The 23,549-nt window shown below is 36.2% G+C and overlaps 2 protein-coding genes across 4 annotated transcripts; one reads left to right on the top strand and one right to left on the bottom strand.

Moving 5' to 3' along the window:
- The first annotated feature begins 319 nt into the window (after positions 1 to 319).
- LOC121407728 (translin-associated factor X-interacting protein 1-like) lies at positions 320 to 19,355 on the top strand. Its single transcript, XM_041598919.1, is given in 17 exon segments — positions 320 to 496; positions 3,153 to 3,285; positions 4,461 to 4,733; positions 5,294 to 5,428; positions 6,023 to 6,187; positions 7,360 to 7,516; positions 7,519 to 7,540; positions 8,404 to 8,515; positions 9,521 to 9,582; positions 10,410 to 10,499; positions 11,054 to 11,204; positions 11,779 to 11,907; positions 12,770 to 12,940; positions 13,951 to 14,040; positions 14,328 to 14,480; positions 15,054 to 15,160; positions 17,324 to 19,355. Coding segments are annotated over 17 exon segments (2,211 nt in total). The 5' UTR covers positions 320 to 449; the 3' UTR covers positions 17,538 to 19,355.
- LOC121407729 (gamma-glutamylcyclotransferase-like) lies at positions 17,683 to 21,856 on the bottom strand. Of its 3 annotated transcripts, none has more exons than XM_041598923.1 (3): positions 20,907 to 20,924; positions 20,393 to 20,501; positions 17,683 to 19,400 (listed from the first exon to the last, which is right to left on the bottom strand). In XM_041598923.1, the coding sequence occupies exons 1-3, from the start codon at positions 20,918 to 20,920 to the stop codon at positions 19,293 to 19,295; spliced, it is 231 nt and encodes a 76-aa protein (XP_041454857.1). In that variant the 5' UTR covers positions 20,921 to 20,924; the 3' UTR covers positions 17,683 to 19,292. The 3 variants fall into 3 exon arrangements, 2 of the variants coding, with proteins under 2 accessions (XP_041454857.1, XP_041454856.1); XR_005968945.1 differs by lacking the exons at positions 17,683 to 19,400; positions 20,907 to 20,924 and adding exons at positions 19,660 to 19,994; positions 21,603 to 21,856; XM_041598922.1 differs by lacking the exon at positions 17,683 to 19,400 and adding an exon at positions 19,660 to 19,994.
- Positions 21,857 to 23,549: the final 1,693 nt, after the last annotated feature.

Genomic DNA, 23,549 nt, shown 5'->3' with positions numbered 1-23,549 from the left:
CTTATGATAAGATTTCCAAGTATAAAGTTTATATCCAACGAAAGTCTCTCATTCATTGGTCAAAAATGTTTTTCGATGATGAACCAATCAATTTACATGGAGTAGTTACTCCAATACCCCACATATTACCCCCCCCCCCTTTCACTCTATTAAATGCAAATGAAACATTAAGAAATGTTTTTTTGCAAGGTTACAACAGTAATTTTTTTCTTCACTCTTCTTGCTCCTGAATATTGCACAAGAACCATGTCTCAAATACTGCGCTGATAATGCATGTGTGCATTTGGCATAAGGGATGCTGCGGGCGCCCTGTGTACTTGCATGCTACCATAACAACGGGTCAAGCGAGTAGGTCGGCCGTGAATTGATCTTTTGTGTGATCAACCTAACTTCACGTTACACTTATCGAGGGAGGTTTTGTAACTGCTAAATACATTCATATAGTAGAAATGTCAGCAAAGGCACTGGCAAAGTTACCACCAATTCAGAGATCGAGGTAAATATAAAATTTTCGACTTATTTATCAAACGTTCTGTGCGACAAAATTCGCACGGTCTCACCGGAGTGCCACTTTTCTAGGCCGGTAGAGCCGGCTAAACTGTCATGGACAATCCGCTCGTTCAGCGGCCAGCTCGACAGGCTGGTAAAAAAAGCGTCGTCACTCGTCGTAGGCCTACCCGTTCCCTGATCCCTAGCCAGGCGGCTTCTAGAGAGTAAAAATCATTTACTAACGTAAGCTTACTCTCATACGAAGCCAGGTCTTCCTGGTCATTGACCCACCTGAAACTTTCACCCCCAAGATTTCTACTTTCCTTCTAGAACTAGATCAGCCCTAAATAAACAGTGAGTAGAGGCGCACGGCCAATATGGGAGACTCTCCAATAGGGGAGACAATCTCCCACATTGGAGACTTGCTTTGCAAAAGGACAAAAGAAACAACACCAACAAAAGCATGATTTTTTCCACCCCAAATTTTGTCTCACTCAGGTCAGAAGCCCATTTGTTCTGTGTGTGATTGACAACAAAAATCCTTATCAAAACAAAAGTAGACGGTGAAAAGGGGTAATTTTTCATGAGGAATCTGCTTATCACATTTTTATTTGCCGCCAAGGTAATCCTTTTGCCGCAAATGTAAACAAAGGAAATTGGTCTCCAAAACTGGAGACTGTCTCTGAAATTGGATACCCAAATTCTTCACAAAAGTCTCTGATATAGGAGATAATCTCCCACATTGGAGACAGTCTCCAATATTGGCCGTGCGCCTCTACTGATAAATGAAATCATGTATGTAGGCCCTACATGGGATAAAACTTCATGTCCGACATTTCTACACTCTCGTTGTTATTTTTTGAACAAGAATTCATAAAATGAGAAAAATATTGTGAAAAGACAGAAGAGACTTGCCCGATATTTACGCCGCCATCTTGCTTCCTATTGTTCTTCGCCAACGTTACCCGACGCATGCGGTGTAGAAATGTCGGACATGAAGTTTTATCCCATGATTTAGGGCTAGGCCTAGATCTTTGAGAAGGAAAGTAGAAATCTTGGGGGTGAAAGTTTCAGGTTTTGGCTTCCGTCGTGTGGGTCAATGACCAGGAAGACCTGGTGGGTGTTTCATAAAGCTGTTCGTAAGTTAAGAGCGACTTTAAGAACGACTGGTAATCCCTTCTTGCGGTAAGTGGTATATTGAATTGGCGATGGTTTAGCGCGTAAGAAAGGATCACCAGTCGTTCTTAAAGTCGCTCTTAACTTACGAACAGCTTTATGAAACGGTCCCCTGGCTTCGTATGAGAGTAAGCTTACGTTAGTAAATGATTTTTACTCTCTAGAAGCCACCTGGCTACCTGATCCCTTCAATCTGGCACTAAACGTTGACTTTGTTTACATGGACCTAATGAAATATACTGAATAGACAATACAGAAGTGCATGTCAATCATTAATCCAAATTTCCAATGAATGTGTAAATTATGTGCATATAATTGTAACATTAGACAGCTTGCAGCCATCTGTTTCAAGGAGTTTATTGATTTAAAAAAAATTCTGGTACACAGACAGCTCGTGATCGTGCAGCCGCCATTAGGGGGTTTAATATAGTCTTGAGGACGCAATGATTATTTTTGACAAACTGACATACTTCTTCATCATTGACGTCTTGACACTTTTGTAATAGTGTCCTAAGCGAAGCACCATAGTAAAGATGGATTCCCCTTGGAAATCCATCTTTTTTATTAAAAATTGCTCGTGATTTTATTTAACTTTACACCTTCCTAGACCTAATGCGTAGGAAGGTTTAAAAAAACATTGGAAAAAAAGGGGAAAAAATAAAGGATTCTTACCAGACCGATGTCACGTAGACCCTTCAATCCACATGTAATACCGATGTAAACAATGCAAATACAATGACGTCGACCCTTGAACCGCTTATGTATTATGTACTTTCGGTTAGCGATGCCGTTCTAAAAATTAATTTATAGATAAAAATTATTATTTTACAAATGATAAAATATATTAAGTGATTATAAATATTTAGTAATATATCAATTATTTATAATTACGTAATATATTTTATTATTTGTGGCCATTGATATGGCCAATGATCCCTGTACAGATCGAGTTGGAACTTCGGTCTCTGTAATTGATGAGTGGAGCTCAGCGGAACAATCAACATAACAGAGACCTAAGCTTTTGGTCTAATGATTGTGATGCCAGGGCCCAGCCCAGGGCACTTTTTCAGCCGAGTGCACATTGGAACTTAGCTATACAATTTTGAGATCCTGATCTGATACCAGCTAAACCGTCGACTTAGATCTACTTTATAAATTCCATTGAGTGATTTTGACTATAGGATCTTGCCTTCTATTTGGTATTTATGAGAAGTTGCATAAAATAAAAAAAAGTGACCTTAATAAATATAGATCTAGATGTAGTTTTGCAAAGTTTTACTGGAAAAAAAGTCAAGCAGACAAAGCAAAGATAATTGTATCAGATGAAGGTTAAAATACCATTAAATTGGTATCACATTTTGCAAAATGGTGATTTTTTTTTACTTTGTCCAGAATCTCAGATTTTCTTGGAACCGTCGCAAAAGGTAACAAAATTAGCCACCGTTTTGCCAATATTAGTAATTAATCTATTCTTAAATCTTTTGCAGTCCACCTCCACCAGCAAATATCAATGCTGTGATATCACCTCGGGCAGGTAAAGCTTTCAGTGGACTCCAAGGACCAAGCTACCAGATAGGGGAAGGTGGCAAACACAAACTGCCTGAACCTCAAGCATTAAAGGTAGACATCAATCATTTCATTTCATTTATTTGTAAAATTCTATGATAATAAGTAAAGGGGTACTCCAATTTTTTATTTATTTTATCAAATTTATTTTATCAAAATAAATTGAATACAATTCATAGAGCAAAATGCTGAAAATCTCATCAAAATCTGATCACAAATAAAGTTATTGAATTTAACAGTTTTGCAATAATCAGTAAAAAAAACAATGATATGCGCATCATGAGTACCGGTATTCATTAGGAAGGTTAATTATGTCACATCCCCATTTTCCCTCATGTTATTACATGAAATTATAATTATTTCATATATTCATTCATATGAGTATGATATGTCTCCCTTGTAATAAAATATGCAGTGATGAATATCTAAAATCAGTTTCATTCCTCTTTTTTTTCTCGTTCTTGGAGGACAAAGTTTTAATAAACATAGTTTCATTAAATAAAATAGAAAAGAACAAGTTGGGATTTTATATTATCAGTTTGCTCATTGAATATTCATGAATTCATATATCTAACTGTTTCACTGAAATAATGCAAATCTTTAAATTGATTTTGATGAAATTTTCAATGTTAGTTTGATTTTCTTTGTTCATGTCATAATATTTTCAGCCTAAAGAGGTTGTTGACACCCACTTCTGCTTGTTACAAATATTTAAATGTAGGCCTATATTTTGCACATGTATACACAGAATCTGATCCAGTTTTGAATGATCTATCAAGAATTAAGGCAGCTGAAATCTGTATGTTTAGAGGAGTATAAAAAAGAGGGTTTTTTTTACTTCTCCATAGTTCAATGGAAAAAAGTGATGAACAGAGACTGAAGCTTTCAATCTAGCAAGAATTTTGTAGTATAAAGATGCTATGTGTCTTTCACAGCAGATTTTACTGATTCCCCTTTGTTATATTTCTGATAAATGTTGATGAATGAATGTAGGATTCCTGCATGAAAGACGTGCCTCTTACCTTTAGTAATAAGGTTCCTATTAAAGTGGGTGCATGGACAATATGCTCTTATTTACATTGCTTTAAGTGTGCTGAAAACCTGGGCGGCAATGATTTAATTTTTTTGGGGGTGAACTTTGGCCAATGTCATCCCCATTGATCCAATAACATCTTAGCAGCATTAACTTCTTTGTCAATGATATTGCCTTCCTTCATTTCAACTAACAGCCGTTTGTAGATACAAAGGCAGGAAACTTGGATACATGGCCAGCCCATGCCACAGCTCAGGCTGCAGCCCGCCCCTCCCTGCCATCCTCCCAGAGGCCAAGGGGTTCCAGTGCTGATGGATATGGCAGAGGACAAAGCACTGGGGAAGGCGGAGGTCCGCATCAGTCGATGGTACCAAAACCAAAGTTCCTGGAGCAGTTGGAAGTCTTTCTCAAAAAAGAACTCAGAAATGTGGACGGAGGAAGGGCAGGTCCAAGTGACACAAGATTACAGGTGAGCGTCATTAAAAAAAAATTGTCATTGATTGTCCCAACTGATAGTCATTCAGGGGAGTGTTTCACAAAACCATCATTAATCTTATTTTGTGGGTCATTTCACAAAAAATAAAATTTTCAACACACACTTTTTGGGTTATCCGAGAAAATACAGATTTTGAGAAGGTAGCCCTTATATCAAATTGCACCTGTGAGAGTGAGTGTGTTTTATCCTGGTTGTATTAATAGGCACAATACAAATCAAATGCTAATACAGGAAAAGTAGAATTTGAGATTGGAAAGGAAAGGGGAGAGGAAAAGCTTGAAGAAATGGATATAAATTTGGGATGTGAAACTAGAATGGGTTCAATAGACAGGAAAAGTAGCATAACATCATTGTCAGTGTCTGAAATCAATATTTGGAATATTGAAATGTTACTTTCACAATACCTTGAAAGAATAAGCTGGTTGAATCTCCCTCCTGTTGAATTCATTACACTAATGTTTTAATTGTCTAATTTGAATGAATTTGTTTTGAAATAAATATTATTGCTTTCGTTTTATTACCTTTTTTATCAGGCATATCGGGAAGTGTTTGAGTACCTGATTGAAGATTTCAAGGCCTATAAACCAATCTTCTCTGCCATCAAGAATGAATATGAAGTCATGTTATCACATCAAAGGGAAAAGATTAGAGAACTTGAACCTCTTAAGGTAACAAACATTACATGCAGTATAATCTAGAAGTTTCACAAAATGCATAATTATTCTAAATGAATAATGTCCCGGGTGTGTGAGGCTTTCTGGTTGATTCCAAACAGAATCTATATTATTTTAATAATGATGTAAAGAATTGTATAAGCTTGTGAAAATGATTTGGGCTGATGATAATAATGATAATAAATTAATAATTATAAAGCAAAAGAAATACCAAATACAAACAAATTAAAATTTACTTTAAGTTCTTTACAGACAGCTTTCCAATATTTCAGGATTACAAAAGAAATAAGTAAGTCTTAAGCCTTGTGAAATTTACTTTTTGCAATAGGCAACTACCTGCAATTGAAACACATTTAGATTGGATATTAAGATTATCATAGTCCTTGCCTTGTGCAGGATTACACTCAAATAAAATATTTGACATCAAACATGTAATCCCCATTTATCCCAATTCGTCCGTGCTGGTCACAGTTTCAGAGCAGTTGATCAAAGCTCATTTTACATGGCATGATTGACTAATGATCACACTGAAATCAAATCCAGATATTAAATCAATCATATATATATTTCACCCTCTATCTGACGCAGTCCATGCTGGTAACGGTATCCGAGCAGTGTGATCAGAAGATCATGGCTCTACGAGAAGACGAGAGACAGGAGATGAAAGACCTGAAGAATGAGAAACAAGCTCTCCTGGACCGCATCGGTGGGATGAAGGAGGAACAGTTTTCATTACAGATGCAGATTGAAAAGGTAGTAATAGATGACTGTAATTGAAATATCCTCCTTGACCATTGGTTAGTGGACATACAGGACAACAAAGAAAAGTTTATATCAAAACAAAAGGAAATTCCACTTGACAACTATCCAGGACATGACCTAGCGGACTCTTAGTATCTATGGAAATCTGAACAAGTTATCGAGGTTAACAAAGTATATTTGATTTTCATTTGTTTTTCAATATGGAATCTCTTGGATATATTATTTGAAAATTTGTGTGAAAGCAGCTAGTATGTATTGCCATGAGCAATTCTAAAGAAATTATACAAATTTTCCTGTGAACAGTGTTTGAAAGTGATTTGAAATTGAGATCTTGTGAATATGGAAGGTAAAAATACAATGAAAACAATAGTTTAGGGTTGGTCTTACGCAAAGGTGATCATGACAAAGAAATAGACTTTTGGAAATAAAGAACTTCTAGTCATTCTTGATGTGTCACTATTGTGGAATCATCATGGTTCAATGGTTCTGACCTTCGCCTTCCAACCAGAGGATCATTTTTCAAGTCCGACCCATTATGTATATTTTCTTTTGCATGAAATTCATCCATATCATTCATCACTTGACTTGGGAGTAGTAAATGGGCAGTTTCTAGGAATTTCATTCTTTGAAATACTTGTACACCTGGAAGGGTACAGGCTAAAGACAGGTAATATGACAATATGTGCCTCAATAACTCTGCAGAATAGATTTGTGCACTCAAAAAATTGCCTTGTTCATATTGAGTCACAAGACAGCTATGCCCTGGTTTACACCTAGACACCATGGTCGAACTAAAATTATGAGAAGTCGGAAATGTCAGAAATTTGTTTTACATTGTTTCTTATGTTTACCTTGCTCTTCCCTCATGCTTTTATGGTGAAGAAAACATTTCAAACTATTATTTCCTGATAATAATGAATGAATTGTTTGTCATATATATAAAACTGGTAAATTTAACTTGTACTGTTAGAGATTGGTGTCTTAGTTGACCATCCATATTTAAACCACAACTTTAAACCATCTAAATTAAACCCTTGTTTAGAATATGGACCGTAGAGTGTTTAACCCACATGAAAGCCGACTGTGCTGCACGTCTTCCATTATTAATCCTCAGTGTCATGATAATTCATGTGATTCTCTTTCTCCTTTGAACCCCATCACAGCTCCAAGAGAAGATAGCTGAACAGTATCAGATGTATCGTGATGAGTGTGACGCTCGTAAGTTACTCGTCTCAGATATCAATGACCTTCGTTACCAGCAGGAGGATTATCAGAAGGCCCAAGGCAACCAAGAGGTCCCAGCTGAAGCTAAAGAAGACCCGTCAAGATGAAGATTGCTCTTAGGTAAGGTTTACAGGGAATGAAACCCTGGAACAAGTTAGCTTGTGTGAAATAATAATAATATAGGGTATTTATATTGCGCACATATCCACCTTGTTAGGTACTCAAGGGCTCCTATATTACCCAGCTAAGCTAGGTGTTCATAGCGCACACAGCTTCTTAAGGAATCACTTCCTACTGGTACCCATTTACCTCACCTGGGTTGAGTGCAGCACATTGTGGATCAGTTTCTTGCTGGAGGAAATTACGCCATGGCTGGGGTGCGAACCCACGACCCTTTGTTTCAAAGTCCGTAGACTAATTCACTGGGCCACAACTCTCCACATACATGAAGACATACAAAAATTAAAGAAAAAGAGCAATGAAAGTTTGAGAACATATTAGGTACCAGTATACAATAAGAAAGAGGTGAGCATTTAAATGTGGAGAATGCTCACGCTGATTTGGAGATCTTCCAATTAGCCCTGTGATATATATGTGTGCTGTCACATTTTCACAATGCCCCCCCTTGATGGACGTAACACAAAATTTAGATTTAAATGTTATTCGATTCTGCAGTAAACTTTAACTATGGACTTGCTATTGAGCAGAATGTGTGGTAAAAGTTTGTTTGCGTTTGTTAATGCATTCATTTATTCCAACTGAGTTTTTCTAGTTTAAATCCTGCATGTAAGTCAAACATGTATACTAATATTTGTATTATAATTGACAACACACACTTTTTGTTTGTTTCTTTATGATAGGATAAGGGTGTAAATGATGTTTTAATGATATCGATACTAGATAATTTTTTTTCCATAATCATGGTCTAAACAATATTGTTTCCAATGAAATCATGAAATAAGTCAATTTGATTGCTCTTTTAGGAAAGCGCGGGAGGATCTAACAGATGCAACTCAGAGATTGAACGAAATGATAGCCAACTATGGTGATGTGGTTCCTAGAAGGGATTTTGAATTACTGACCGCGGAACATAAGGTATGTCGGTTTTGATTGAAACAATCGAATAACGTGTAGCGCAACTTTTCAAAAGTCTGCGCTGTGTGTTGTAGAGGAATCCCTGTTTCACTGTGTGTCTTTTCATTGTAGTCTTCCAACATTCCCCAGTACTTTTGTCTGTGATGGTATGTGAGGATTGGTAATAAAAAAGCTGCGTGCGGACTTCTTGTGCAAAAGACGCCACTCTTTTGACAAGGTACCTAATACAGGAAACAGCTAGACTGGTACACCCCCAGGTCCTAGGTCCACTCACCACATGGTATACCGTTTATTTAGTCCTATGCCATTCTGTCGATCAACATTTCGTCTAACTACCATTTGGTCCAATAACCTTTTGGCCCAATCATCACTTCGTCTAATCACCAGTTTGTCTCTGACCATTTCGTCTCATTACCAGTCTAATATTCGTTTTATTTTCATTAATTTTCCTTGTTTAACACTTGGTCTAATTAGACCAAATAGTAAATGGAGTATATAGCTATTGAACAAACTTGTTATTTTACAAAATGGGGAGTGGACTTAATTGCAATTAGACCATGTGGATATTGGACGAACTGATGGTAGACCAAATGAAAGTAGACGAATTGGCATTGGACCAAATGAAAATAAACCCAGGTCCCCATCCTGTGAAGGAGTACTTGATTCAGACCAACAATAACAAAATTTTGAGATTGATTTCAGTTATGAGCTCAAAGTATCAATCGCAGGGATGAAATACTCTTAAAAGACAGAGCTGCTTCCATTCTATTCTAATCACAGAGTTCTACTTGGTAATTAGATAAGTAGGAAAAGATATATTTTGAATGCGTATTTTTCATTTTTTTGAGGTTAAATGTGGGCTTGTTTCAAAGTAATTAATTTTTTTAATGTATTTATCTTTGATTTAATTCAGGCTGTCAATGATAACATTTATGATAGGATCCAAAATTAAATGTACTCAACCATTTTTTAATCATCATTATATTGACATGGTTTTATTTACAGAAATTGCTAGAAGAACATGAGACTTTGAATGGTGACTACAATCAGCTGAGAGCAGAGCATGAGTGAGTATTATTTCTTTTTATCATCCAGCCTAGCTTCTTATTCTTATTTTCTAGTCAATTTAATCATTGACATTTTTATTTTTATAAGCATTATTCATAAAAAGGATGGAAAAGATTAATCAACACTGATTGAAATTCTTTTACGAATCCACGGTATGCAATGCATAGAATGTTTACATTGAGAAAATATAGAATAAATTGTAGGTGTCGTTATCCGGGGTCGTTATAGTAGAAGAGAGGAGGGATTGATTTAAACTTTGTAGATATAGACAAATTCGGATTGAGCGTTGTTTTGTCTCATGGCGGCCATGACTGGGGGGGCTTTCAGAATGCATAACAAAAGACCTGTACATACACGCATATGTACGCGTACCTAGCTCATTGCTGATAGCCCACTGGTAGCTCCCCAGCTATGGCTGCCATAAGTTACATTGCTCTGAAGTGGGATTGGTCTATATTAGCAGAATACGATGCATAAATTGGTTGATTCTCTTTTATTTGAGTCAACTATTTTCAATTTACTTTGTCATATAAATCTTGGATTTGACTCCTGGACAAGCCCCCATATGTCACATCAGGGGGGGGGGGAGCTTAGGAAAATACCCTTCCTGATATGACTATCACAACAACTCCACCAACAATATAAAACAGAAAAAATTGAAATAGAGACAATAATTCATAAAATTAACTTGAGTCTCTGAGACTTCTTTTATTACGCAAAAACGCCCTCATGCGCGGACAAGAATCGCACATGTACATGACAGCTTCATTAAATGTTATTTACAGCTTGTAAAAACTATTTTTCCTTTCCTTCGTGTATGGTACAGGGCTCTGTTGGATGTGAATAAGCAGATCATAGCACAGAGAGATGACTTCTACCAAGAGCTTGAAAACCTCAAGAGAACAGCAACACCTAGGTATGTATGATGGGCAATTTGTCTCAATTAACACCCGGTCCCACTTCTCTGACTGTATCCTGTCTCATTTATTGTGACTCTCCAACACTCTTTTGCCCTCCCCCCCCCCCCCCCCCCACAACACCATTCCATTGTAATCCCTGCATTTGTAAGTTGGAATAACATTTAAATTCCCTCACTGATTGACAAGGCCAAGTTATGGCCATCAGCTGTGAAATTGATATTGATTCTGGTGATGTGTCTTTGTAGAGTGCATATTACATGTTAAATTATATTTGATAGTGTATTTGGAATATATTTTGGGATTCAAACGGAGAATGAAAATGTGACAAAAAATAGAGTTTGATGTTCAATAGTTTATTGATTTCCCAGTTTGTTTATTTTTTTTGTCCACATACGTACACACACACAGAAGTGTTCCAATCACTTCACATCTTCATGATTAGTATTTGTGACTGGATGAAATCAATTAATATCTAATTGAAAGTAGTGCCTCATGGACATTTTTTTCATATATAAATACTGTTAAAAATGTTCTTTGGTATTCTTCACAGACCTGACTGGGACCGCTGCGCTGAGGTGCTGGAAGGAGGTGAAGAGAGATGGGTTCAAATCTCACAAGGCAAGAAGAGTGATCAACTTGTCACATTACTCCTTAAAGAGATCATGGGAGACGGGGAAGGCTACGAGTACTTTGAACCAAAGGTGAGTGATGTGGTTGCCATGGCAATGGAAGTCAACAGTGCAGTGGTCACAGTGAAAATTTTGGGATGCCATGGTTATAAGCTATATTTATGTAATGGTGGAGTAAATAGTTTTTGTTTTTGACCATTAGTTAGCCATGAACCTTGGTTTTAGATGAACAACTATTGAGGTTATACTTGGTATTGTTATGGTGATAGTATATGCAAACAATACCTGTGACTCATATAAAGAATTACAAGTGGCGTAACTTGACTGTAACTTTGAGATTGATTTTAAGGGTTGAGATCGATTTTATCATTTGCAGTTCTTTTGAGGACAGGGGCCCATGTTTTGTGAAAAGAGATGTACGTGTCAAGTTGTAATTGTTCTGATGTGAGTTTCATGTAAGCGTCAGCACTAAGCATGATTTTACTTCACAGTTAAATGTTTGTGAAACACCCCCCCCCTTGCAGGAAGAAATCACTATGACATAGGATACAAGAGATAAAATTTAATAAATTTTTCTTGAATCAAATTACTGCCAAGATATCTAAGGTGTTTACTCATTTCCAATTCTTTCTAACCCACCACGCAGGGTCTTGGTGATGATGTACCTGTGTACATGCGATATGAAGGCAAGCTGAGGAAGAGAAAGATGGATGAAAATGATGCTGGTGTCCTCATCAAAGAAATATGGAGGGAGAAAACAAAACAAAATCAAGAGGTAAGTTATGTCAACTCACATTAACAGAAGTCTGAGGAAGCTTTGCAAGAAACTGGCAATCAATATCATCCCTCCTCCTGATGTTCCCATACCAATTTATCGATTTGCCTTCGTCAGCCAGTCATCTGTATCCTTCAATCCCAAATAGTATTCAGAAGTTTCTAGGATAGCCAAATTTTACAGAGATGTTTTTTTATGTTTATTTTGTCAGCAGTTTTGTCCTTGAACCTTTTCAAATTGTCTGGGAATGGTAAGAACAGTCATTTTTTGTGTGAAAACTGAGAATGAGACAAGGATGTCAGTAAAACTTGAAGAAGATAACTCTATAGAGATATGTCACACTTGGCTCTCAAAGAGTTGTCAATATGGACCAGAGTTTTTGGATCGAATTGTGACCTCAACATCAAAAACAAAAATGGAAAAGGGGGGGGGGGGGTAGATTGAAAAAGAAGTATAATTTTCATCAGTAGGATGCTTGCTTATAACAAACCACAAATCAATTATATATCCTAGTATTTTGTAACTCATAAATCTCATTTTAGCTTTAAAATACAATGCTTAATTCAAATCGTTTGTCCTGGTTTAATCTTAAAAGTTGCAAGGCTTCCACACTGTAGTGGTTCCTAATGCTGCAGTTACATTTCCCCTACAGCAGCCATATTGTGAGTCAAAAATAGCAGTTTTATTCAAACCACCTATATGTAGATATTACAAAAATATTAAAAACTGATGTTTATGACTTGCTGTACGGCCGCCGTAAAGCAAAAGTGACTGAGGTATTATATCATGTTATGGTATATTTTTATTGTGTTATGTTTGATTGAATCAAAATTGATATAAAATATTCTTTTATATCTTCTAGAGAGGAGAAGCAGGTCCAGAGCCTATGGATATCTTCCTTGCCTCGTTCATGAGACAGAAGTATCCGGAGGAGAAACTTGCCTTTGAGTGGACGTACATGCTGCTTAGTATACTAGAAGAGAATGAGAAGGAGAACCATCTTATGCTCTTTTACAAGACACTCATCGGAGAGGTGAGAGTTGATATGACGCTTCATTTTGTTTTACTCATGCATCTTGGTGTGGTGATGGGTTAAATAGATGTATTGGTCTTTAGGCAGTTTGAAATACTGTTAAAGGTCAAGTCCACCCCAGAAAAATGTTGATTTGAATCAATAGAGAAAAATCAGATAAGCACAATGCTGAAGATTTCATCAAAATCGGATGTAAAATAAGAAAGTTACGACATTTCAAAGTTTTGCTTATTTTTAACAAAATAGTTATATGAACGAGCCAGTTACATCCAAATGAGAGAGTTGATGATGTCACTCACTCACTATTTCTTTTGTTTTTTATTGTTTGAATTATACAATATTTCAAGTTTTACGAATTTTACGATTAGGACCTCCTTGCCTGAAGCACAAAATGTTAAAATAATGGAATTCCACGTGTTCAGGGAGGAATGAAACTTCATTTCACATGACAATGACGAGAAAATCAAAATATTTCATATTTCAAACAATAAAAAACAAAAGAAATAGTGAGTGAATGACATCATCGACTCTCTCATTTGGATGTTGCTGGCTCGTTCATATAACTGTTTTTGTGAAATGAAGCGAAATTTTGAAATGTCATAACTTTCTTATTTTACATCCGATTTTGATGAAATTTTCAGTGTTATGCTTGTTCAATTTTTCTCTTTTTATTCAAATCAAGTTTTTGTTGGGGTGGACTTGTCCTTTAAGATTGATAAGATGTTAGGATTAGAAATTCTAAAATCTGTTCTGTATGTAGTATTGATCATTCATTACACTCACTTTTGAGGGGGGGGGTAATAAACTTCATAATTAGTAGTCAACAAACAGTTGGAAACAGCCATTTGACAACTTATTTTATTCAAGTCTACTATTTTGTAATTTGGTAGTGCAATACTGTCATTTTGTGGCTTATCTTTTTTATGTTTTGGTATGTATTTTTTTCTATTATATTATTTAGTACTCCTACCAAATATTAATGATTGATTTTGATTTTTTATTTCTTTCAGATGGATGAAGATGTTTATCATAATCAGTTAGAGGTCTTATCAGAGCTCATGGCTGCATTCAAGAAGGCTGATGAAGAGGAAGGGGGACATGTAAGTAACCATGAACAAGATGATGAAGATGATGATGATGATGATAATGATTATGATGATGTTGATGATGGTGGTGGTATGTTGGTGGTGGTTGTGGGGATGGTGATGATGATGTTGAGGATGATGATGATGATGACAATGATTATTGTGGTGATGATGATGATAGTGATGATGGTGATGGTGGTAGGAGTGGTTGTGGTGATGATGTTATAGTGGAGGTGGATGATTAAATTTCTCTGTTCGAAATTGCTTTTCATGTATATGGAAAATCTTTCATCTATTTTTAGGGGAGTTTCAACAAGGATATCCTAGAGCTAGCCTTGCGAGAGTTCTTCACCATCAAAGATGATGATAGCATTCAAGCCCTGGTCGATGCTGCTGTTCAAGAACTTCAGCCTGAAGATGAGACTAAACTTCTCTATGAAGATCTCTTCACAGAGGTGTGTTAATATTCATTTTTACTGTCATATCAGAACACTTGCCTCCAAGAAACTTTTTACTTTTATTTTGTAGCAAAAATCTTCCATGTTAAATCGGTCATTGTGTGTTTGTCAATATATTCATGCTTCATTGAAGGTCACTGTATAAAAACTTGAATTCAATATTTACATATTCAATGTAATAACATTGTTAAGGGCCCTTAATATAAAGATTTGCCATCACTTGCAATGCGGCAATAACTAATCACAATCATTCAACATTCCTGTTATCAACCAATCAGAAAAGTTCTTTCAATTAAAATCTTTGTACCTTTTGGACCTAGAATCCTCCATCTTGAATTCCTCCTGTAAAAAGATTACTTCCAGCAACAGATGTAATTGTTATGTATTTTGTGTGGGTATGTGTGTGATTAGATTTTTTAAACATTGGGGACTTATCTCTGATGTCACCATCCAAAAAACATTACCCGGGGCTTGAACCACAGATCTCCAAATCCATGATTTCCTTTTACAGGTGGATTACGGGTGCATGCCAAAATGCTCAAACTGTCTTGTTTTTATCTCTTTTTTCAGGAGGAGGACGGTACTGTTGGGCCATTTATCTCTCTTCTCAGATCTCAAGAACGAGAAGAAAAGCTACTGTATGTGGATGACATCAGGAAAGAATTGGAAGGGAAAGAGTAAGTTTTAATATAACTGCTGAATTCATATCGAGTATGAAATATTTGATGCTCCATTTCATAAGATCTGTAAGCATGTTTTTTTTACTGACAATAGATTAACATTGAACAACTACTGGACTAATTGACATTTGGTAACTAACTTTTCTGAATTCATATCGAATATAAAAACGTATATGTTCTGATTCATCAGATCTGCCAACATGATTTTATGATATGAACTACTGACATTAGATCAGTATTGAACAACTACACCACTGATTAACATTGAGTAACTATCACTTCTCAGTTCATATCAAGTATAAAACATTATTGTTCGGTTTCATAAGATCTGCCAACATGTTTTTATGATTTGAACTACCGACATTAGATCGGTCTTGAACAACTACTCTACTTATTAACACAAGTAACTAACTATTCTGTGTTCAAATATATTTCCAGCACACTCTGCAATTTATTTCACGATCTAACCATAATTTGTTCCCCAATCTTTCTATCATTTATCATCAATTATCTGTAATTAATACCTAACAGCTAAGTCCATCTATGATATATGTAATTTGAGGTAAGAATATCTTGATGTTGGTGTGTATTATTGGCCCGGTAGGCTTTCTGTGTAAAAGTATTGCTTTATAAGCACAAGATGCATTTTACAGTGTTATGTGGTAGTCGCACTGACCAACTCCAAATGTCATTAAAAATTACTTGCTAGCTTTCATCGGTCTTGGGCACTGATGTGATTTAGCCATGGCCACCTTGTTAGCTTCTCTGGTACTGTACATTGGCTTTCTATGTGATATTCTTCTTGCATTCTTTCTTTCTTTCTATTGTCATTTAAATGACATTTACGGAAGTGCAATGATTTGTGGATGAGATGAGAGCTTTGCCCTCTCTTTTTTGGGGGTGTTTGATTTTGGCTTTATGGCAAAACTTGCATTTGCTTTTGATTTGGGCTGCAATCGTTGTATATCACCTTCATTCAATTCTATATTGAGGGAAATTCCGATGAATTTTTGGAGGAGTCATTTCATGTGGAACTCTATCTTATGGAATTGGATGACACATTTGCACATCAGATTTACCATTTGTTACAGTCTGCTTATAATTTATTTTCATTTTTCAAATATATTTTGTTGATTCACTATTGAATAAAACTCTGCAGAATTATTGCTCATGCACATTGTTAGCCATGTTTCACTTTTTGGATAACAAGTTATGGCTATAGAGCATGTTTGCAAAGTTATTGCTGTGCACAGTGCATTGAATACCTATTAGTACCTCCTGTTTACAAACTGATGTAAATTTAATTTCATCCAGGACTTGCTCTACAAAAAGTGAACAAATGTGACTTTGTTTCAATTGCAAGACATGTGACTAAGCTCACACGTTATTACTATTCTGAAATGTTAAGCATTGATAGCACATGTGAAAGAATAGATCAAGCACTTCATACTATCACCAGAATTTTTATTACAAATCCAGTACAATGGTTAGCAATGCCCTTTATTTCCTAATAGGAAACAACTGACGGAAATGATGTTTCCTGTGAGAGATCAAAATATCCCTTTCATCTGTCACTGAAATAAATTTATTAAACTACCATCAACATAATACTGTGATGTCTTGCCATACTTGTCTCTTAGCACAGTGTTTCTTAACTTTGTTTTTACCTTGTTGGCCTACTTTGGCCAATATCAATCTTTCAAAAGTAAATGATTAATGGGGGTGGGGGTGCCACTTTCACACAACATTAACAAGAAACAAGACAGTCATATCAAAATGTAAAAAAAATGAAATAGAATCAATTATATTGTGTTATTTGAACTAAGAAAATAGAATACTGTGGAGCTTCCCATTTTCTAACAAATATATTATTTCTCATTATAACATTACAGTGGTAATAATCTAAAAAAGGAATTTATGCCAATTTGATGAAAAATGATTTATAAGTCAAGCTTAAGTCAAGATGTGACACATAACATATTTACATACTGTACATTTTTTTTTATTTTATCATTTTTTTGATGGGCTGCAAACCACAGGTTGATAGAGCACTGTCTCAGCATGATATTTGACTAAAAAGCAAGCATACTGGGCAAAACAAAATATTGATAACATGAACTATTTTTGACAAACTGGATTTTATTTTGCTTGATTCACCAGGGAGATTCCATGGAGAGAACTTCAAATGGCCATCAACGTGGTAGATGCAGAGATAGACCGCCCTCACATGGTGCAGTACGTATGCCGTGCGTTTGACGTCCCCCAGGATCAGATCACCACGGCGCAACCGACGACGCTTGACGTCATCGTGAGGAGACTGCAGAAGAGTACGGCCAGGAGAATCGGGAAACTGAACAGTTCTGAGCTTACATAGAATTCTCAATCATCAAAGGGGATTCATTGAGTGATGTTTAAAGTACATATCAATTACCTTGACTTCAACTATACAGGATGGTATTCACATGGCACATGAATGATATCCACCAATCAAACAAAGGCTACAGAGGCAACATGTAACATATCTTGGCTTTAAAATATGATTTTATTCCTGAATTGATACATAAAGAGATGTAGTAACAAAGGAAGGAAAAGTTAAGTATGAGCACTGTTAATTGAGTCATTTCTTGAAGTGTTTTATTGGACATTGCCAACAAGTTTCGATAGGACTTTTGATCATCATTTTCTTGTAAATGTTCATAATCAATACTTAAAGAATATACCAATAGAATATGTATCATATATACTGTGTATGTGCAGTTTCATTCTATAGATGGGAAGAAATTGATAAATGTTTGTTTTTAGGCCCTTTAACGAATTCGTCCTTACTTTAATATCCCCCAAATGGAACTCTTTTAGCATTGTAAGCTCTTTATAATCATTGACGGGCAATTCAATAACATATGTATGCCTGACCCCTATATCTGGTGCTTTATTTTAAATTCATTTTTCTCTATTTTCTAGTTCGTATGAAAACTTTGTACTACTCTCACATGCAGGCTTCAGCCTTTCATGAAATAGAGAAAGAATGGGAGAAAATGGGGGCCATATGTACAAAAAGGTTGATGATTTTATTGAATTGCCCAGTAGCTAAATTGAGGTGTATTTTTAACCTTTAACCATATTTTACTGACCAGGGTCACATGCCAAATATTCATTTTGACACTTATATTTTTCAGGTTCTGAATATAAATCACTATCTCGTATACTGTATACATCTTGAGTAGTCTTACAGATAGTGAAAAGTTGAATGATTTTACATGTGGATAAATCATATTTCAATAGAAATTTGCATTCCTTAACAGATCAAACAAAAACATGTCATTAGGTGCAAGCAGCGAAATAACAAATAACTATGGAAGAATGAAAGATAAATTTCAAACAAATCAGATCAAATTCTGTCTTTAATGCTGATGTTTCGTGTTGAGGGAATTGTTTTAAGAGCAAAGATTGAAATGCCTATGGTTTACAATTTAGAGATTAAAAACAAAGTTATTGTAGGTCAATAAGTACCAAGAATTGTCACGCTACAACCTAAGGAGTTTCCCCTTTACTCTACTTTTATTGTAACAAACTATTCCAGAATTCCGTCCAAAAAGACCTCTGGGCTTTCCTGAAAAACCTGTATCTGTATATGAAACCGTCCTAATGTTTGTAATTCAGCATGTATTATCCAGTATATTGTTATTTTATGTATATAATGTACAAATATATTTCACATTCTATTTAATAAAATTGTTTTAATGTATGAATTTGAATGTTTTCTTTCCATGTGCATTCTTACAGTATAGCATTTGATTTAAAGAAAAGAATCTGAAATAGAAGTCAACTTCTTTTTTACCGCCCCTTCAAAGAAGATGCCATACAAATGAAAAATTTGATTTTAATATTTTGGAGTGTTCTTGATAATCTTAATTTCAGTATTTAGGCCATAATAGCTCTATGTTTATGCAAGTCTCACGTAACTTTCATGACCACACCCTATTTATTATATATTTGTGCCATGACAGGTGGAGGATTGGTATCCCCATTGTCCTTTATCGTTTTTAGGTAGTCAACGTAAGATGAAGGCAGGTTTGATTCTATAGCGCCCTCAATCATGACCTTCATGTAGTGGGGTGACGGGGGCTCCTCATTGGCCTGCTCCAAGTCCGGTGCCATGTGGTAGGTGTGGCATAAGTAGGCGTGGCCCTCTGGGGTTGTTACTGTGATTTCCGGTGAAGAGTATCGGTAGAGGGTCCTAGGATGAAAAGGGGAATTTAGTGAGTCTGAAATTAAAGAATGTTGGTAGTTGTACCCCATATCTTTCTCCAATTTCCATCAAAACTTTTTCTTTGATTTTACACAATGATTTCATCAAAGTATGCACATTACTTGGAGCACCACTGGATAATAAACTGTTTGCAAGTAACATGTGAAATAAAAGAAAGGGAGTAAAATAAGAGAAAAATAGAGATAATAGATTTTTTGAAAGAGAGAGAGAGAAAGAAAGAAATCTGGTTCCCAGAGTTGTAGAAAGAAAGTGCAGTCTGGTGGAGAAGTGTAAAGGAGAACAGAAGAAGATCATGCATGTAAAGAAAGATAAATAGAAAGGCAAAGAACAGATCGAGAGAAGTAGAAGGTGGGGGTGGTTATGAAAGTGAGAGATAGGGTAGCATCCCAGTATATATCTTTATCCTTACGGATACAGTCCTTGGACATCTGATTTATCCAGACTCCATATTGCTCCCCATACATGAGCCTGTTGATCCTCTTCAATGGAACATAATGACCCTCTCCATTGACTTGTTTCGAGGGTCCATCCAGGGTAGCTGCGGAAATTCAATCTATAACCCTATCAAGCGAAGGGTGTTGGGTTGGAGAAAAAAAAACCACATGATATTTGTGTGCAACGGGGATCTATTTTCGCACATATTGAATTCTGTTGGCGTTTCTATACCCCCCCCCCCTCCGTCTCACTTTCTGTCTGTTTCTTCCCCTGTCTCTCTTACAACTATCCCCTCTCTCTTTTTAATCCTTTTATCTTTCTCTTTCCCATTAGGCATATTGGTGTTCAGGGTATATTGTTTGTGATTGGTTGAAAACTTTCTCTTTGTTTAATAATATGAGAAAATACAATGGAATAAAATAACGGCAAAATGTTATACTACTAAGTTTGGTCATCGCTAAAATGAAAGAAAGAAAGAAAGAAAAACCCTTGAACCAAAGTCAGACAAAATATAACAGCCATACCTCAAGTTTGGCTGGGCTTACAAACTCGGCTGATGGCACATAAAGATGAAACCTCGACTTCAATAGATTGCTAGCGTAGCAGAAGTAGAAGAATTTATCATTTGGAGCCCTGTAATTGAAGAAAGTCATTGAATTAAAGAAACAAAGTGTTTATGAGATAATTTCGAAGTAGCATATAGTATATTGTTTGATCAATAATAACAGGTTGTACAGTCAGAACAGTCTCATACACATATCACCCCCCTCCCCACACCCACACCAAAAAAAAAAAAAGAAAACAGGAAAACCAATAAGCGTTTTTTTTGTTTTTGAGGAATCCTCAATGCGTTTAACCTACTAATTTCTTCAGTGCTATCCCGTCATACACACAATCTTGTTGATTATGATATATCATACTGGGAAGGGGGTTAAATTGGAATTGAATTTGATTTTGAAAATATATCTCTGAAAACCTGTCTTCGCCATTCTTACGAGTTAATGTTAGGTAAAACGCTAGTACATCATTAGAGCTTACTTTTGCACACTCATGGTTGAAACTATTTTCACTCGTCTGGTGTTGGTTGCCCGTGTTGGTGACCCACTTCCTGTACTCAGAAACTTCTGTTTGATTAACATCAATGTTTGAGATCTGTGGTAGATAGAAATCACAAAATTACAAATAGGCCTATAGTTGCTGAAATCGTGATTTTTATTTTGCTAAAAACTGTAAAAGCTGAAAGGTAAAAGCATATTTCCAAACTTATTCCAACTCGGGGCTCAGCCCCCTCCCTTTTTTTTAAATCTTCGCTATCCCCCCCCCCACTCACTCATCCTCCCGCCATACTTCCACCTCAAAACAGTCAAATAGGAGTCTCCTTTTCACCACCCCCTTGTCAATTCTATCATTCCTCCGTTTTCCCTTGTCGATTTTCTCTCCCTTTAAATCCCCTCTACCGGTTTTCTTTCCCGACTCCAATACATTCTTTTTGTTTCAACTTGAGTCATGGATATATCCGTGATTGACCTGAATCATATTACAAGGTCCTCACGCAGTGAAGAAGAGCTATTGCGGGGGCTATTGCTATGACTTTATATTCAAATTGAATTTCGATGTGGCCGCGGCTTTATGACAATTAGCGAAGTAATGGGATATATGCGTATCTAATACCATACTATTCATAGACTATTATCATGGAGCTACCAGACAGGCTATTATGATTATGATACTTACATTGCTTCAACTTCTATTAGCACACCGACTGATAAAGGCTATCCACATGTACTCACCTGCACTCCTGTGGTGCCCACTTTGCTTGCGAGTTCTGTTCAAGTTGTTGACTCAACCATATCTTTGTAGCTAAACACATGAGTCTCCAATATTACTTTATGATTGCTAGACCGGCCTATGTTTGTATACATTTGAAAGGCTGGTTTGTCCCGTGGATGTAAAAGGGATTTATTGGAGGGCAGTACTTATAGCCTTGACTTAAGTTGGAACCAACAACGTCTATATTTCCCAAGTTTGTCGTATATCCCGTGACTATAACGGGTGGGGTGTATATAAGCACAAACATTATGGCGAATCAAGTCTCATCGAAATTTATGTTATAACCAGTTTACATAATCACGGATAATACCAAAAAAAAATATTGTCACCAAGGGAAAACTCCCAGGACGAAACCCCGCGAAGACAATACAAAGGGGGCGTGGCACAAGTGGGCGTGGTTCGTGGTCAGTACATTAACCTGCAGTATTATCATTAGTGCTGTGTGGTTATAATTTATCAGGTCATCAAGTACAAAATGGAAGTTATTCTGATATTATCATTGTGTTATTTCAACAGTATGAGGCGCTAGACAATGCCCCTTTAGCTTCAACCTCCCCATCAGCCACCCTGTTCCTACCCGAGACAGACACAGCTAGCTGTCTGCAGTTGAAATGCGGATATCAAGCTATAGGTCGGCGTGAACAGGTACCTCTTCTTTGCGGGACACATCCAAGTTCAAAGTACGATATATCAACCTATCCTTCGTATCCGTGATAGGACTATTAAACAAATATGTCAGATAGTACCCATATACAAGGGTGTAGGCTGGGGAGGCTGGCTTGGGCATTATGGTGAGGTGCAAATCTGGGGAGGTGGAACTAAAGTGGTATGGAGGTGCACATCTTGGGGGAGATGGAACTAAATTTGGGAAAATCAGCTATTGAAAGCAGAAGAAGGGGTACATGAATTTCGTTTTGCTTGCCATGTGTCGGAACTCCTCTACCTCAGCGGGAGGGTGCACGTGCACCCAGTGCACCCCCAGCCATAGAGTTAAATACGTACCTCTATGACCCCTGCCTATACTCCCTTGCTATATCTCATCTGTTCAAGAAAAATCGTTTCATGTAATAGAAGCGACAATGTTGTTAAGGTCAGTCTAGTATCAACTACAGAAAACACAGTAATACCAAAATAGAAAAATGTTTTTTATGTCTCAAATAAAATATTTAATTCATATACAGAGAATTTATTGGGAAATGTGATAAAGAAAAGCAATGAAGCCACTACTAAATTTCTTTTATAAAAATCGGCTTACATAAAATAACCTTTCGCAAAATAGATTTAATCCGTATTGCATACCTATAAAGAATATAGTTAGTGATATATTGTTTATCTCAATTAGTCAGAATGAGTATTACATGATAGCCTTTATCACATATTTATTTTACTTCTTGTTTGAAAAGGACACAATTTGAATGGATTCAACATGATCATCTAGTTTTCTGTGAAATATTATACATTATAATTCATCCACGAAAATACTTAATTATACTCTGAAATTATGTCTGGTCATCTGGACGATTTTGAAACACACAAAGGAACTTTTCACGTACGATTTATATTTGTTCCTCCAAGAACATTATAGAGGACACTTTGAAGAAGCATCCAAGATCATTGGAGGGTAAACACTTTATGTCTTGCTTGAGAATCATATGGATCCAGATGGCCAAATTTATTGTTATAATCTGCTTGATAATATCTGTACTGATTAGAAGATATTGAAATGGATTAATGGACCGGCATGAATATACATAAATCTATAGCTTTTTCGAAGCACACATTTTTGTATGTGGATTTTTTTGTCATTTCTATATAGTGTACTTTCAACTTGATCTGAAACAACTGGTCAAA

The sequence above is a fragment of the Lytechinus variegatus genome, chromosome 2 (genome assembly GCF_018143015.1).
Source record: "Lytechinus variegatus isolate NC3 chromosome 2, Lvar_3.0, whole genome shotgun sequence".
In the NCBI taxonomy this organism is placed as follows: domain Eukaryota; kingdom Metazoa; phylum Echinodermata; class Echinoidea; order Temnopleuroida; family Toxopneustidae; genus Lytechinus; species Lytechinus variegatus.
Note: the sequence above shows the minus strand (reverse complement) of the source record. Positions and strands in the feature narration are given on the sequence as shown.